Source organism: Artibeus jamaicensis, unplaced genomic scaffold, assembly GCF_021234435.1.
Source record: "Artibeus jamaicensis isolate MK-2021 breed Jamaican fruit bat unplaced genomic scaffold, CSHL_Jam_final contig_386, whole genome shotgun sequence".
Classification (NCBI taxonomy): Eukaryota; Metazoa; Chordata; class Mammalia; order Chiroptera; family Phyllostomidae; genus Artibeus; species Artibeus jamaicensis.
Window position 1 is genome coordinate 276850 of NW_026521811.1, and position 16326 is coordinate 293175.

General features: G+C 38.3%; 1 protein-coding gene across 1 annotated transcript in view; it reads right to left on the reverse strand.

Annotated features, from left to right (window-relative positions):
• Nucleotides 1-16326, reverse strand: part of MMP16 (matrix metallopeptidase 16) — a 302769-nt gene that overhangs the window by 141482 nt on the left and 144961 nt on the right. Inside the window, exon 2 of the mRNA XM_037142770.2 lies at nt 2941-3089. Coding sequence (XP_036998665.1) covers nt 2941-3089 — 149 coding nt within the window. The remainder of the gene's footprint in view (nt 1-2940; nt 3090-16326) is intronic.

Genomic DNA, 16326 nt, shown 5'->3' on the forward strand with positions numbered 1-16326 from the left:
TAATTTGACTGTATAAATTAACTGAGGGCCATTGTAGCATGGATTGTTAGCACACATCCTCTTAAGATAACAAAAGCACAGACAATTGCTTAAATAGTATAATTATGGAGATTTTAGTCTTTGAGCTGAATACCTGAGCAACAAAAAGGCAAAAAAGTGACAGTGTCTAAGATGAGTGACAACTGCAGTGGGACAGAGGAGAGAGGAAGCATGGCAGTGGAGGAAGGGGATGATGAGCTTTAACAAGACTTTAATAGGTTCACCTAGAAAAGTATGGAAATAGCAAGTTTAAAAGGAAAAAGGCATTTTCAATTCTGAAAAGATTAGGACACAGTTCTGTTTAAAAGAAAAAAACCAAAACCAGCCAAAACACTGGTTTGTTTTCAATCAAAGGCTGCCTGCATAGCAGGTCTTCTCTCTCTAATGCTGTACTTCACTGAAATGCTGATTTAATGCCAACCCATTGAAATGTTTCTTCTGGTCTGGAACTTGAGCCACTGTACCAGGAAAATCCCATGTCCGCCACACTTCCCTTAAGGACAACCACAGACTTTCAGACTTAGACCCCTTCCACAGGGGGTTCAACTCATTTCTGAATAGGATGTTTCAGCATCTCCACACAGTGACCTTTTTTTTGCCTTTTTATGGAAATGTGGAACAGACTGACAGGGGCCAGAGGAGACTGGGGAGGGGGTAATGTTGGAAAAAAGTCGGGGGGGACTAGTCAAAGAACACATTTGAATGACCCATGGATAATGACAAAGGTGTGAGGATTGACTGTGGGAGGGGGGTGGCTGAGCAGAGGAGGGACAAGGGAGGAAAACTGGGATGATTGTAATAGAAAAACAATAAAAGATTTTAAAAATGAAAAAAAAAGGAAATCAAACCTCTTCATCCTGAGTTCTTCTAATGACCAGCGGGAGCTCGATAAATCAATGCCATCTTCTATAAGACTATATTTTCTTAAATTTAGTATGTAACAATAAGCATATTTTAAATAAAAATAAAAAAGAAATTTTCCCAAGGTCTCAATTTATTGTGTTTTTGACAGTGTATCATATTTTTCAAAAACTCGATTAGAAGAGAATAGTTCTACATTAGGGAACAAGAAGGGTGTGCAGTGAACTTTGTAAAATGTAGGGATGGAGAGTTCTAATTGAAGTGGAATTCTGTACTACACACAGCTACAAAAACCTGGAGGTTTTTTAAGAGATACATGATATGTTAAAATGAAAGTTTGAAGAAAGAATTAAAATGATTAGAGGGCAGCCAGTGGAAAATATTCACATTTTATTCCTAATATCGATAATGTTTCTCATTGTTACAGAATGCATTAATTATTGATCATATTTTCTCAAATATAAATCAAATTTAATATTTAGGTGTCTATTAAGAATGCTTAGTGAGGTAACGTGTTTATTTTTTCAAACTGATTTGATGTTTACTCTCCAAGCCTTTATTTCATGTGCTTTTGATAAAATAGAAATAGTATGATGAACATCTGACCTAAGAATTAGAAAGCAAAAAATATAATTTCAAAATTACATATTAAATTAGTTTAATATATCAGGATTAGTTATATATGTCTGAGCCCAAGTACTTTAGGCATTTAAGGTTCAAAAAGAAAAATTTGTCCTACTTTGGCTGGTGGCTCACTTGGTTGGACTATCATCCCATACATTAAAAGGCTGTGTGGGTTGGATCTCTGATCAGGGAACATACCTAGGATTCAGGGTTGATACCTGGTCAGGGTGTATATAGGAGGCAAGCAATTGATGTTTCTCTCTCACCTCTCTCTCTCCCACTTTTTCACTCTTTCCTCTTTCCTCTCTTTAAAGTCAATAAACATATCCTCAGGTGATGATTAAAAAATAAGTGAAAAGAAAAATGTGTCCTTATCAATGTACACAGCATGGTAAAAGTTCCCCAACTAAACATCAACAGGTCCAGATTCTGCAGCTACCTTGGACTCTGCTTCTTTATCGACTTTGTTCCTTTATTTGAAAAAATCAAGATAAAAAATGCATCCCTACCCTCCCTTGTATGGATGATTGATATATGATGATTATCATAAAGGATGCGAGAGATTTACTTTGTATCAAGGACTCAATGAACACAAACAAAGCTTCCCTTAATTGAAGAAATTAATCACTTTTTTCTGTGCTCTCCAGATGTTATAATGCTTTTCAGGATGTTGGAAAGTTCCATTGCACATGTGCTAAAATAATTCATGACTATGTCTAGTGACTCCTTAAGTTCAAGTCCTTTTGAAGAAGAGACCAAGTCTTCTGAAGCTGTCTCTGCCTCTTTCACTTATAAAATACCCAGTAAAGAATGATTGGTTGAATATATACATGAAGGAATGATTGATGAATCAATAAATAAAATGACAAACATTATTAAAGAATTAATAAACAATTGACTTTTCAAGGAAAATCCCTCTCTGATGTAACACAAGTAGAACTGTCACTCATGGGAGGCTAGTTAACTAATGACTGGCTCCCTGCTACCCTATTCTCCTAAGAGCCCTGATTTGTACTGTTTCCATTTTCCTTGGGGGTCAATATTCTAATTTGATCAATTTCAAGTGGCTGCTGTGGCATCACTCAACAGGAATGAGATGTGCCTATATGCCCTCCACAGCTGTATAGCCAGCCAATACTCCACTGGTGGTCCCTCTTGTTATAATGGTTGCAGCTGGGCCCACTGTGACTCTCCCTCTCCTTGTCCATATTTTCTTTCCTATTTTGAAAATGCACTGCTAAATTCAGATGAGTAAATCTGGTATCTTAGAGGACAGGAGTTTGAAAAAGTTAAATTCCAAAGGACAGTTCACGAGAATAGCAAGTCCATTTGATGTTGCTGTAGTTCGTTACAGGTTTTCAGATGGCATGGTCTGGCAGGAGGACACACAGAGAAAAGGCAGGATTGGTGACTTACTCAATGGTATTCCGGTCCACCTTGCCTGTCATGTTGATGCCATAGAACTGCTGCATGGCTGCCAGGGCAGACTGCAGGGTCTCTGCTGAGCGCAACACTGACATCTGTGGATCTGTTGGGGGCAGGTAGCCGTACTTCTGCAGCCACACCTGCAATACAAAAAAATGTTCCTTTCTGATCAAATTCACAAAGTAACAATGGTTTTATTATAATGAATTATGTCTATAGCAGACTTCTAAACCTTATTTCCTCTACAAGGGCATATGTTATTTAAGGGTTTTGCCTTTTTTTTTTTTAAAGAATTCTCTCTTTTTAACGTTTGTTCTGTAGTTTGGGTTATTTAAATGTAATTTCAGCGGTTGTTACAAATCTTTCTAATATACCTAAAAATGCTAACTAAAAGAGAAAGATGAATCATTTATTGCAACATAACAGTTTATAAAGCACTGTAGTACATACTGGATAAAATCACAAAAAAAAGATCATTCCCTCTAGGAATTTGAACTCCTTAAACAAAAGTTGGTACTTTTTCCACACTGTGACCCATTCGGATATCCTGCTGGAAAGGAAAGAAATGGGCATTTGTCACACATAAAATATCTGTTTCTTGAACACCTGGTCAGTAACTCCAGCTGTGACAAATCACATGCATACAGGGAGAATATGGGATTCTGTCCCAACTTTCTTTATACAAATTCCATGTAACTTGTCTACCCAATCACAGGTAGGTGTCTTCAAGGGTAGGTAAATATTTCTTATGCAAAGAACATTCTTCTATATTAAAGACAAGTCACTTCAAATAATGTAAGTGGGAAACTTTTCACATACAAATGAAATCAGATGATTTTAAGTAGGCTTGACCTTGTCTCTAAGAATGTCATGATTTTTATTCTCCTCTTCACCATGGAGGGGCAATCTGGGAGGTCCATGAGAAAGAGATGGTAGGGTTGAGCTCATATCCCAGTAGTGACTACAGCAACAATTCAGAGTAATTTAAGGTTAGATTTTTAAAAACCTAGGATATCTTGGGTGCAAAATCATCAGCAGAGAGCAGATGCTAGCTGGTTTTACATTCTATGAATTCACTTTAAGTTCGTAGTTGTATGTTCAGTGCATGTCCCATCATATAGTCCCTTATCTCAGTCTTCCAAAGGCATCTAAGATTTCTCAAAATGAAGTGAACTGGTTGGCCACATGAGAAAAGCCGAGTCATAATGCCTTGGGAACAGGCAGCAGGGTGCTGTGTCGTGAAAGTTGTTCCCTCCACACCTGAGTTTGTCCAGTAAGTGACAGTCCAAGAAAGCCTTACACCGATACACTTCCATGTGGCCTTACAACCTAAACGGGAGGGAGTTATTCTCTTGGTGAAAATAAACAAAAATTGTAGAAGTTGATTCCACCAAAAGAAACCAATATTAATTATACCAACGTCTTAAAATGTAAAACACATGGTGGGATAGTTTGTGGTATTTTCAAGAAATCAATCTCCTGAAGGCACAAAACTTTAAGCACAACACCTTGAAAATAAAACAGAATATTCACTCTAAAAGTATATAAGAGATTAGCAATGTGTCACTGATAAGAAGGTTTATAGTGAAAACTTCATCCAATAAAATCATGCACCAAACAGTGACCACATGCCAAAATACTGGTCTTGCCTACACACACTCAGTTACCTGTCAACTGTGATGTGGTCTGAAACAGATTATATATTTTTGAAGAAGACAATATTATTTACTAGAAAACTCAATACCAGTTGTCATGCAACTTCCCCCAAATTAAAAGATTTCAGCTTGATTTTAATAGTACACATGCACTAGTACTCTGAAGTTGAACTCTTTTTTTTTCCCATAACATATTGTTTGCATTTATTTCTTACTTGTTGAAAAGCTGACTTTTTGCTAGGTTACTTGTGGTGTTAAGCTACTGGCAATCACATTTATGAGTAAAGAGAAAACCATTAATAATAAACCCTGTGATTTATATACAAATAGAGAGACCACAGAACATAAATTTTAAGTGCATAAAAAATAGTGTGTTCTAAAAATAAATATTTTATATGCCTTAGTCTTTCTAATAAATGTTAGAATAATAAAAAATAAATTGTGATTTTTCTTCAGTGCTCTTTTACATCATTCATCATGAAAAGTTGTTTTCCCACATGATTAAGAAGTGGGTAGCTCTTTTTACTTGTAAAATATCGGGTAAGTTAAGAGAGATCTACTGTTTTTATGGTTAAAATTTGTTTCATGGCCTATAGATCAATGTCATTAAGATTATTGGTCACCTTTAGTTGGCCATTCTTAATGTCACTGCTGTTCTTTAATCAATAAACCTTTACGAACATCATCAAGAATTGGCCAGAACTGAAACAGACTTACAGACACAGATAACAGGCTGATGGTTACCAGAGGGGAGGGGAATTGGGAGACTAGATGAAAAAGGTGAAGGGATTAAGAAGTACAAATTGGTAGTTACAAAATAGTCTTGAGGTTTTAAAACACAGCAGGAGAAGTAGAATCGATAATATGATAACTATGTATGGAGCCAGGTGGGTATTGGGAATATTAGGGGGATCAGTTTATAAAATCTGTGATTGTATAATCACTATGTCACAGGTGTGCACAGGTAAACAGGTTCTTGGTGATTAGGACAAAGATTTGAACCGAACACCCAGAGTTTATAGCAGAGAACATGGGAGCAGGCCAACTCCAAGCAGAGATTGACCTCGTAGGCTGGAGGGACTCTACTCTTATAGGGCGGATCCTTCCTGCCTAGTTTTGGCAGGCTTTTACTGTGACAAGTAGTTGTAAAGCTACTGCACATGGGGTCTCCCATGGTTTTCCCGGACTGGCCACCAGGGAAGAGGTCCCACAATGTTACATAGTTAACCCCCTTTCTCATGGGGTCCCCCTGTACTAGGTCCGCCTTTGCCTTCACCAGAGCATTATAGCTCTCCATGTTAGAGATTGGTGAAAAGGAATTATTTATTCAAGTTATACAGATTTAAGAGTAATGACTTAATGTCTTCATCAAAATCCCAAAGTCCCTTAAAACACCCATAAACACACACAGCCCTTATTTCCCCCTCTGCCCAGTCCAAGGTACTGTATCTCAGGAAAAGAAATAGAAAGCTGCGTGGTGATTCTCTGCCAAAGCCGTGTGGCGGTTCTCTGCTAAAGCTGCATGATGATTCTTCTCATGACTGTAGGGGAGGGACCCCCCCACTCTGGGCAAAGTGGCATCCTTCTCTCTGTTAAAGCTACATGATGATCCTCTGCCACACAGCTGCGAGAGTCCCCATTCTGGCCAAAAGCTCATGATTCTCCCTTCAATGGCTGCCACATCTGCATTTAAATCCCCAAACCAATCGTCCTCTGCAGTCCCATTTACGATTCCTCCCACAATCTGCTACACCCAGCAGGCCTCCCACATCCTCCCAGCTTTACTGGGCTGCCATAGTAAGTCTGGGAAGGTGTGGCCCCATGACGTGGAGCCAATCATCTCCAAGCTCTCATGCAGGTGCTGTAAGGAGGGCTGGGAAGTTGCCTCCCAGTTATATCTTGAGTGGAAGTCACTCTCTTCTTCCTGGCTCAAAGCATGACCACAGCTATTTAACATATCTATGAAACCAGTTAAAGGTTACAGATATGTTAAATGACTATTCTAGAGGTTATCTGCAAAACTGTTACTATGAAAAACAACTCAATCGCCCTGCTCCATGTATCCCATCCTCCCAGCTCAGACTTGTGGGGGTGAGGACATCCCATATTTTTAATATTTTCTGGACACCCTGAGTTCTGGACCCCATTGCAAATTATTCTTTTGGGGGTCCCCTGGTTGCACTCTCCTACAACTATGCTATACACCTGAGACTAATATAAAATAATATTGAGTATAAACTGTAACTGAAATAAAGGTAAGAGAATGCTAAAAAAATGACCAGTGGTAATTCCCAGTTGGAATGGGTAATACATATTTCCACAAAATGGTGGAGACTCAAGCATGACTATTTAGAGCAGCAATTTTCAACTGCTGCACCACAAGAATTTTCAAAACATTCTATACCTGACTATTTAGTGAGGAGCACTTACCTGTTTCTCTTCAGATTGTCAAATAAAAAATGACAAAAGCCCACACAATAGCCATCTGGTGTGAATGAATCAAAATTATTTTTATTTTTCAACAAATTCGCCAAAAATATATATTTTTGGTGTGCTAAAGAATTTTAGCAATTAGTTTATGTGTGCCATAAGATGTAAAATGTTGAAAATTTCTGGGTTACAGTGTGTGGGAGTGACTTTCCTCACAAGTCCCCCTGTGTGCCACGGATGAGAGTAAACATGACTGAGACATGATCTGAAATGCTTGGGTAGGAAAGATGGCCAATCCCTCAAAGGGGAAGGGCCAAGAGCCCCCTGCTCAAGGGGCTTTTATTGGGTTTGTTTGCACAAGAATACAGGTAAGGCTCAAACAATAGATATCATTAAAAGAACTATGAGGGCTTATTCTCAGTCAGAGTCAGATAGCTAAGGAGCCATAAAACTTTGAGGAACAAATTTCTTGCTTGGACACTTATTATTTAAATGAGAGCATTCTAAACAAAGCAGGTTTCACAGGATTTTTACATACTCTTTCTTATGCCTGATTTACCCCAAATACCCACCCTTTCTAGCACAGGGCTGTACTGCCTTCCCCATCAAAGATTTTTAGGCTTAAGTGGATTAGAGCCAGGAAGTGCTTCTCCCAGATGGAAATGGAGACTTGGGCTATGTGACAATAGCTGGGGGGTTGGTGAAGAGGGTCCATTGCTCCTTCTTTGTCACAGCCCCCCCCAGTCCTTCCATGATGGCCTCCCAAGTGATCGTGTCTGGCCTAGGTTGTTCCTCTCTGTGAGGAGTCATACCTGCCATGGACATGGAACATGCTTTGGGGAGAGGGGAAGAAGCAGAAGCAGCTGCCAGAGACAATCTTTTTCTCCTGTGGCCTGCATTCCAGAGGTCACTCACTTAGTCATGGGGGGGCAGTTAAAATTCCTGAAAGCAGGCAAGGCAGTTCCCAACAACAGTGTACCAATAAGCCCTCAATGATATTTCTTATTGAAGTAAAACTTCCATAGACAACCTTATTCTAGGTAAATGTGAAAAGCAAGTAATCATTTATCATACCTACGACATGCAATATTAATTGGATCCATGGTGCTTCTTTACAGATATAATATTCACTATAGAAATTGCAGATGAAAACAAATACTTGCTAAAATAATTTTTGTTCACCTAGGGAACATTCTCTCTTGCGTTTGTTTTTGTTTTTGAGAGTCTGATCATTTTTGGTGTGACAGAAGAAAAGACCTATACCAAATACCCCTAAGTAATATGTTAATGCTCCTTGAGGTGACGAAGTTGGTCAACAAGGTGACATAAAACTAGCCAAATACAAACTGGATGGATGGTACATTCACAATCATTAGTAGGAAATCACTGTGGTCATGTGATAGTGCTTTGCAAACACTGACTCTTAGGCTACCAGTGCATGAAGGTCAGGTACAAACACTGGTCATTACAAAAGTATAGGAGAGTCTGGGATAAGTACCTCATTCTATTATCCTGGAATAAAACCCTTTGGCTGCATAAGCAGAGCACAGCAGGTAGTCTTAGCACTTTATCATTTTACAGTAAAGGCCACAGGCAGACAAGACATAGAGGAAGACCTTTCCTTTTCTTTCTTTTTGTTTACTACTAAATTCAAACTTATAATATCTTACTTGATAAAAAGATAATTGTGGAAAGCAAGGAGAAAGGACTTGACAAAGAACATATATGAATGACTCATGGACATGGACAACAGTGTGGGAATTGACTTTATGAAAGAGGGTGGGATGGACAAAGCAGAACAAAAGGGGGAAATTTGGGACAACTGTAATAGCATAACAATAAACATGATTTAAGAAAAAATTAAATCTAAATTAAATCTACAAATTCATATTTGAAGGTAACCTTCCTCTTAAAGACTTGACCATATACATTAATCCTCACACATTGCTATTTGAAACATGTACCTGTCTTCAGCATGATGTGAAAATATTGCTTCTCCTGGATGACTGGAGATACAAAATTTGCCTCCTGAGATTGTCCCTTTGATTTTTTTCAAAGTTCTCAAACGTACATGGTAGATTGTTAGGGAGTAATTCTCTTGTGCATTTGGGGAAAATGACCTCAGATTTGTAGGGTTCATGCAAGAATTGAGAATATATAAATCCATGAGCATAATTCTTACTCAGCAAGTCATATGTTGTGCTCACTAATTCCTGAGTTTTTGAAATTTCTTCTGCTCACGTTAAGATCTGTTCTTAGCATGAGGCAAGACTGAAAGTGCAGGTGAGATCTGAGAGTGGTGAGGAAAGAAACCACAGAGCTAAAGAACCATATACTTCTTGGAAATTCCTTGTGTCCCAAAACAAAAAGGGGAAGTGTGACAAATTTGGCGTATTTGTTTTGGTTTTGGTTTCTTTACTTTGTTTTAGATTGTTTACTGAACAGATGTGGGCATTTGAGAGCCCACATCTCTTAACATGAAACATGTTAAGAGAAAAACAAGATTCTTGGGAGCACAACTTCTTTACTGTCAGAAGTTAGATCATTTATTTCATCATTACTGGAATAACCATATACAGTTCCTCAAACGCAGCAACAATAACCTTATAATTTTATTAATTAATGTCACCACAATAAATTCAATAAAAATTTAAAAAAGAACCTCACCCCTGCATTAACACATTCAGGTACCTTGCCATGGTTTAGACAAAACCCATTTCCTGCACTTAGTTATTATTCCAATGCAGAAACAACAAGGGGAGTGCTGTTTCCTGTAGAGCAAGAAAGTATACCAAGCAACAAAAGGCCCATGCTTAAATATTAAATTTGGGGCCAACAGATATTGCCTTCATTAGATTAGTAAACACAGAGAGTAGCAGGCACACAAAGCTTCGGTAAAGCCATTTAGAAAGAATGTCTTTGTCACTAATATTTCATGTAACCACATTGTAAAAATCTATATCAATTCACTCATCAATCCACACTCACATTTTTGGGTAATGTCCTGAAAGATGTTTATCAACAAAAACAAGGAGATATTTATTAGTAGTTCTCCTGCCTAATGGCAAATGCAAGCACAGATTGTTTAGAGTATATACTCTTACTTAGTCTCTCAGGTCAGTATTAAAGGCTACAGAAGTAAATATTTTTTCTGTTGTTGAACTTGAAACGTTTATCAATGCCTTAAGATAAAATGAAGATTCACTATTCTTTACTAAGGTGAATCACAAGTGTAGGATCTGACACCTAGAGAAAACATCTCTAAATGATGCTCAGACATTCTTCAAAAAAACTTTTAAATGATTACACTAATGAATTCACTAGAACAGAAAGTAATGAATTTTAGAAGTTACAGAAATTATTGAAGGAAAAGAGAAGCAGGGTTTATTATTTTATTTTATCTGGAAATTATTTTGCAGACCATGATTCTCCTTTGTGACTAAGCCCAGTGTCTCAGGTCTAGTTCATTTCCAGCAAATGTGTGGTGTGGCCCATGCAAGGTCCATGTACCTTACCATCATATGATCCAAATAGAGGAAAATGGCATAAGTGACTAGTTAATCACAACCTATAGCTAGTATATGTGATAGATTAAATGTACTTACTGATTATATCATCGTAAAAAAGTAAAAAATTTAAAATACTTTGTGATATGATGGAGAATGACTAAGTACTTCATACCATACAGATGTTTCCAAGTTTTAAGCATAACAAAATTCTTACAAAGTTCTCAAACAAATAAATTCTTCATTTTCTTTACAAAAAGAAAAAAGTCCTGGCTGGTGTAGCTCAGTGGATTGAGCGCAGGCCTGCGAAGCAAAGAATTGCGGTTCAATTCCCAGTCAGGGCACATGCCTGGGTTGCAGGCCAGTTCCCAGCAGGGGACCCATGAGAAGAAACCATACATTGATATTTATCTCCTTCTCCCCTTCCCTTCTCCTCTAAAGATTAAAAAAAAGACAAAAGTGCTATCTTTTGCTGTAAAGGCAAGCATGTTCAAATGCTATGCTACTCTATAATGGCCGTTTGGAGAGCTGAAGAACACAACATTGAGTATGTCTCACAACAATAAAGTACCTTTATTGAGCAATCAAGTGTGAGCAATGCAGGACAAAGAAACTGCTTTGGAGAGAAACATGTTGCCGACTGGGATTACTATAAAAACTGTATTTCAAAATATTTCCATTACCACATTACTTTCTACTTAAGAAGAAATAAATGTGAGGGGTGGAGAAAAAAGGAAAAAGGACTCATGAACATTCACAATAGTGTGGTGATTTCAGGGGGGATGAGGTTATAAGGGAGTTAAATGGTAATAAAAAATAAAATAAAATTTTTAAAAAGATATAAATGCATCATTTATTAAAATGTTCTCATAATTTTTACTTTAAATTTCCAGCAAAAGAATTTTCCACCTATAAAATAACCTGACCAAAGGATAATTACAGTGTGTTTGAAGCCCATTTATTAAAAATAGAAAAATGCAATGCCTTCTGACTTGTCCTCAGGACCAACTAACAAGCGTCAGAGAAAATAGAAATTTACCATCTGAATTTTATCTAAACCCCTGCATTACTCCCAGACAGGATTATAAATTAAGGCTCACATGTGTAAACAGCTAACAACATAATTTCCCACTTGTGGTACATATCCTGTGTGGTATCTTTCTGCCCATGGCAATTTTTAAGAAGATTAGAAATATAAGGATCTTGAAATTGCTGTATTCCAAACAGTTAAATCAGCATTTTCAAACTAATGAAGCATATTCAGTCTCAGAACTCACCAAGAAAATATAAGGATCAATGATAGTTCTAATGAAAGTGAAAGAATACATATATAATTAATAAGTAAAATACCAAAATTATTTTAATTTTATATCATTTGTTGCTCATCTTAATATGTTCATTTTGAGTATGTTTTAGAATATACATGCTGTTTAGTATATTTGTTCATGAATATAATTATAAGTAAGAGGGCGACTGATGGACGGAGAGAATGAAGTGTGGAGGTCATTGATTTAGTAGAAAGAAACTAATGTATTTTTCAAAATGAAACTATTTCATTAAATTCATCACTTTCTAATGTGATGCACATACTGTCCCTACAAGATGAGCAGGCAGTTTATCAACATCTATACATTATATTCTGACTGTGACAGTTCCCAAGTTCTTTTTTTCTGTCAGGTGCTATTAGAACTTCCCAAGTCCTGGAGAGTAAATTCCTTAGAATGACCTCCAAGTGTTCCAATATTCCTCAAAGCATTCACTTCTTACTTTGCTCTCTGGAACGGCCACCAGACCTTGATGAGAATAGTGATTGCTACCTTCCTTGACTGTCCCAATGGACCAGGAAAGTCACCTGCATTTTTTTTTAATCCTTTAACAATATTACTCATTAAGCATTATTATCTCTGCTTTATAAAGGACAGAATAAAACTCAGAAAGATTAATGTACTTGGCCGAGGACAGAGTTGTGTAAGAGGTGTAATGAGTGTTCAAGCAGAGTCTAGACTGTTATCCAGGCTGCCTGAGTCCGGGAAGTCCTAGGAGAAACGATTCAATTTTAAATTAACAAAGCATGTTGTGTGAAAACAGGCATAGAGGAACTGACTGACATCCCATTTAATGCCATAAAAGGATCCCAAGCTGTGGGTGATATATACACATGTTTTGGATGTACCACTAACTCTGATTTGATAGCTTCTCAAATGCCACTGCAAACAGTCCTGCACCTCTAATAACATTCTTATTTCCACACTAGAATACTTCTTACAAGGACATGGCAGTTTTATAGTTTATGTCACTCTGCAGCCTGGTGCCGGAGACTCATACCTCCTTCTCATTTTGTCAGTCATTCACAGCACTTTCTCATCTTCTGGAATGTTGCCTGTCAGCTACATTTATGCTCTTGCTAATTTCTTGTACAATTAATCCCTGAAATACCATCAAGGTGCTGATGACAGGATAACTTAACCCTGTCATGGTGATTTTGCTCCAACACCCAAATTGCTATAACACTGCTGTTTAAACCAAAAATGCAATAGTCAGCCTTAATCTCCTCTTCCTTATCACTCATATTTGATCTGTCATTGTTTCCTGGCATTCTCCTCTGAGTGGAAACTCTTCTTTCTGCACTGACCCGTTTCTGGGGCACCACTGCACCGTGCCAGCAATGACCAGGCTTACCCTTGCTCCACTCTTTCCTCATCCAACTAGTGTGACTTGTCTTCTTTTTAAACTGGTAAACTATATATAACCTAGACTCTTAACTATTTTAAGTGGTTGGAATTTATTTCACAGCATTTACATTCACCTTATGCATCTAACACCATTATCCATCTCCAGAATTTTCTCACCTTTCCATACATCAATTCTATACCCATTAAATGGTAAATCACCATCACACCACTCTCTCAGCCCTTGATAACCTCCATTCTACCTTCTGACTATGAATGTGACTACTCCAGGTACTTCATGTAGGTAGAATCATACAACATAAATAATCTTCTGTCTCACACATCCCATTAAGGATGTTTTTAAGCTTCATCCACATTACATCATCTAGCATCTAACACTGTTAATGCTGTATGTATATATGACATTCTGTTTACCTGTGGATCTCTAAATTGGTGTTTGGGCTGCTACCATCTTTGGGTTATGCGAATAGTGCTGTCACAAACATTGGTCCTACAAAAATTTGTTTGATTTCTGCTTTCAGCTCTTTGGGTTTTTATTTAGAATTGTTGCACTATATGGTCATTCTATGTATAATTTTAAAAGAAGTGTCATACCATTTCAGCAGACTCGTCACCATTTTACATTCTTGCCAATAACACATAAAAGGTAAAAGGTAAAATTTCTCCACATTTTTAAATATATTTTATTGATTATCCATTACAGTTGTTCTATTTCCCCCCTTCATTCCCCTCCACCCTGCACACACCCTTGCCCACCATTCCCCCCCTTTAGTTTATGACCACATGTCTCAAGTTCTTTAGATTCTACATTTCCCATACTATTCTTGCCCTTCCCCTATCTATTTTCTACCTATGCTACTTATTTTCTGTACCTTCTCCCCCCTTTTCTTTCTCCCACTCCCCTGTTGCTAACCCTCCATGTGATCTTCATTTCCATGGTTCACTCCTGATCTACCTGTACTCTTAGTTTGCTTTTGTTTTAGGTGTGGTTGTTAATAACTGTGAGTTTGCTGTCCTTTCACTGTTCATTTTTCTTATCTTCTTTTTCTCAGGTAAGTCCCTTTAACATTTCATATAATAAGGGCTTGGTGATGAGGAACTCCTTGAATTTGACCTTACCTGGGAAGCAAGTTATGTGCCCTTCCATTCTAAATGAAAGCTTTGCTGAATAGAGCAATCTTGGATGTAGGTCTTTGGATTTCATGACTTGGAATAATTCTTTCCAGCCTCTTCTTGCCTGTAAGTTCTCTTTTGAGAAATCAGCTGAGAGTCTGATGGGAACTCCTTTGTAGGTGACTGTCCCCTTATCTCTTGCTGATTCTAGAATTCTCTCCTTCATTTTAATCTTAGCTAATATAATGATGATGTGCCTTGGTGTGTTCCTTCTTGGGTCCAACTTCTTTGGGATTCTCGGAGCTTCCTGGATTTCCTGGAAGTCTATTTCCTTTGCCAGATTGGGGAAGTTCTCCTCTATTATTTGTTCAGATAAGTTTTCCACTCGTGGCTGTTCCTCTTCCCCTTCTGGTACCCCTATAATTCAGATGATGGAGCATTTAAAGATGTCCTGAAGGTTCCTAAGCCTCTCCTCCTTTTTTTGAATTCTTGTTTCTTCATCCTTTTCTGTTTGGTAATTTTTTTCTTCCTTCTGGTCCACTCCCTTGATTTGAGTCCCAGTTTCCTTTTCCTCATTATTGGTTTCCTGTGCATTTCCCTTCATTTCAATTAGTTTAGCCTTCATATGTTCCTCTAATTTGTTACTAAAATCAACCAGTTCTGTGAGCATCCTGATCACCAGTGTTTTGAACTGTGCATCTGAGAGTTTGGCTATTTCTTGGTCGCTTAGAGTTATGGGGTCTGGGGCTTTGAATTCTTCTCGAGCCATGTTTCGCTCTGTTTGCACCTGTTACATATGAGGAGGGGAGCCTTAGATATTCACCAGGGTGGGGTCACCCAGGTTGCTGGTTTGTGAGGATGTATATGTGGGTGTGGTCAGTGAGGGACAATAGCAGTCCCCTCTGCTGCTTCCCACCGCTGGGCCTGCATGGTCCGTCTCACTGCTCGCTCCTTCACTGGTTTATCTGCATGGGAATGTGTGACCTCGATCAGCCTGCCACCTATTACTCCACACCTGGGATCCGCCCGCTGCTACTACACACCTGGGATCCACCTACAGCTGCTGGCTTTCCTGGGTTGCACGCCCGGGTGGGTCCAGTGGATCTTTCCTGCCTGACCCTGCTCTGCTGCTGGCTCTGCCCCTCTTACTGGTTTGGCTGAAAGGTTTGCTGTTGTCAGACTTCCGTATAGTTCAATTTCTGTGGTTTGGCTGCGTTTTTGTTGCTGAAACTTTGTGTTGTTTTTAAACTTGGTTGTGCGAGAAGCATAATGTTTCCACCTGCACCTCCATCTTGATGGAAGTCCTCCATATTCTTTTTAATACTTGTTATTTTCTTTCACACACACACACACACACACACACACACACACACACACCCAGACAGTATCCAGCCATGTACTATGAAAATGAGACATTTACTGGAGAAGATACAAGATACAAAAAATATTGTGCATAGGACAATGATGCCTCAGTCCCTTTCAAAGTAGGTACCTTGGGACCTCAAACAGTTCTCCCAGTTGCCATCAGATGCCCCATCATATTTTCCTGAATCTCATTAATGGTCTGAAATATCTTTCCTTGCAAAGGTGATTTTAGTTTGGGGAAAAGCAAGAAGTCACAGGGTGCCAAAACTGGGTTGTAGAAGAGCTGACTCACCTGGGTGATTTGATGTTTTGCCAAAAATCTCTGCCTGAAATATGATGCATGAGTGGGCGGGTTGTTGTGATGAAGCTGCCAATCACCAGTTACCCATACCTGTAGCCTTCTTGAATTATCCAAATAGTTTCCATGGAGGAATTTTCAAGCTTAATGCAAAATCTGATGCAGATTTGTTGCTCTACTTGCTCACTCATTTTGAATGAGACAGGCAAACAATACACATGTTCACTCAGTGGCATCTACTGTCCCCACTGACTAGTAGAATGAAGTTATCATTGTTCACATATGTGCATTCCAGTCCTCTTTCATTGGCTGCCAGGTGA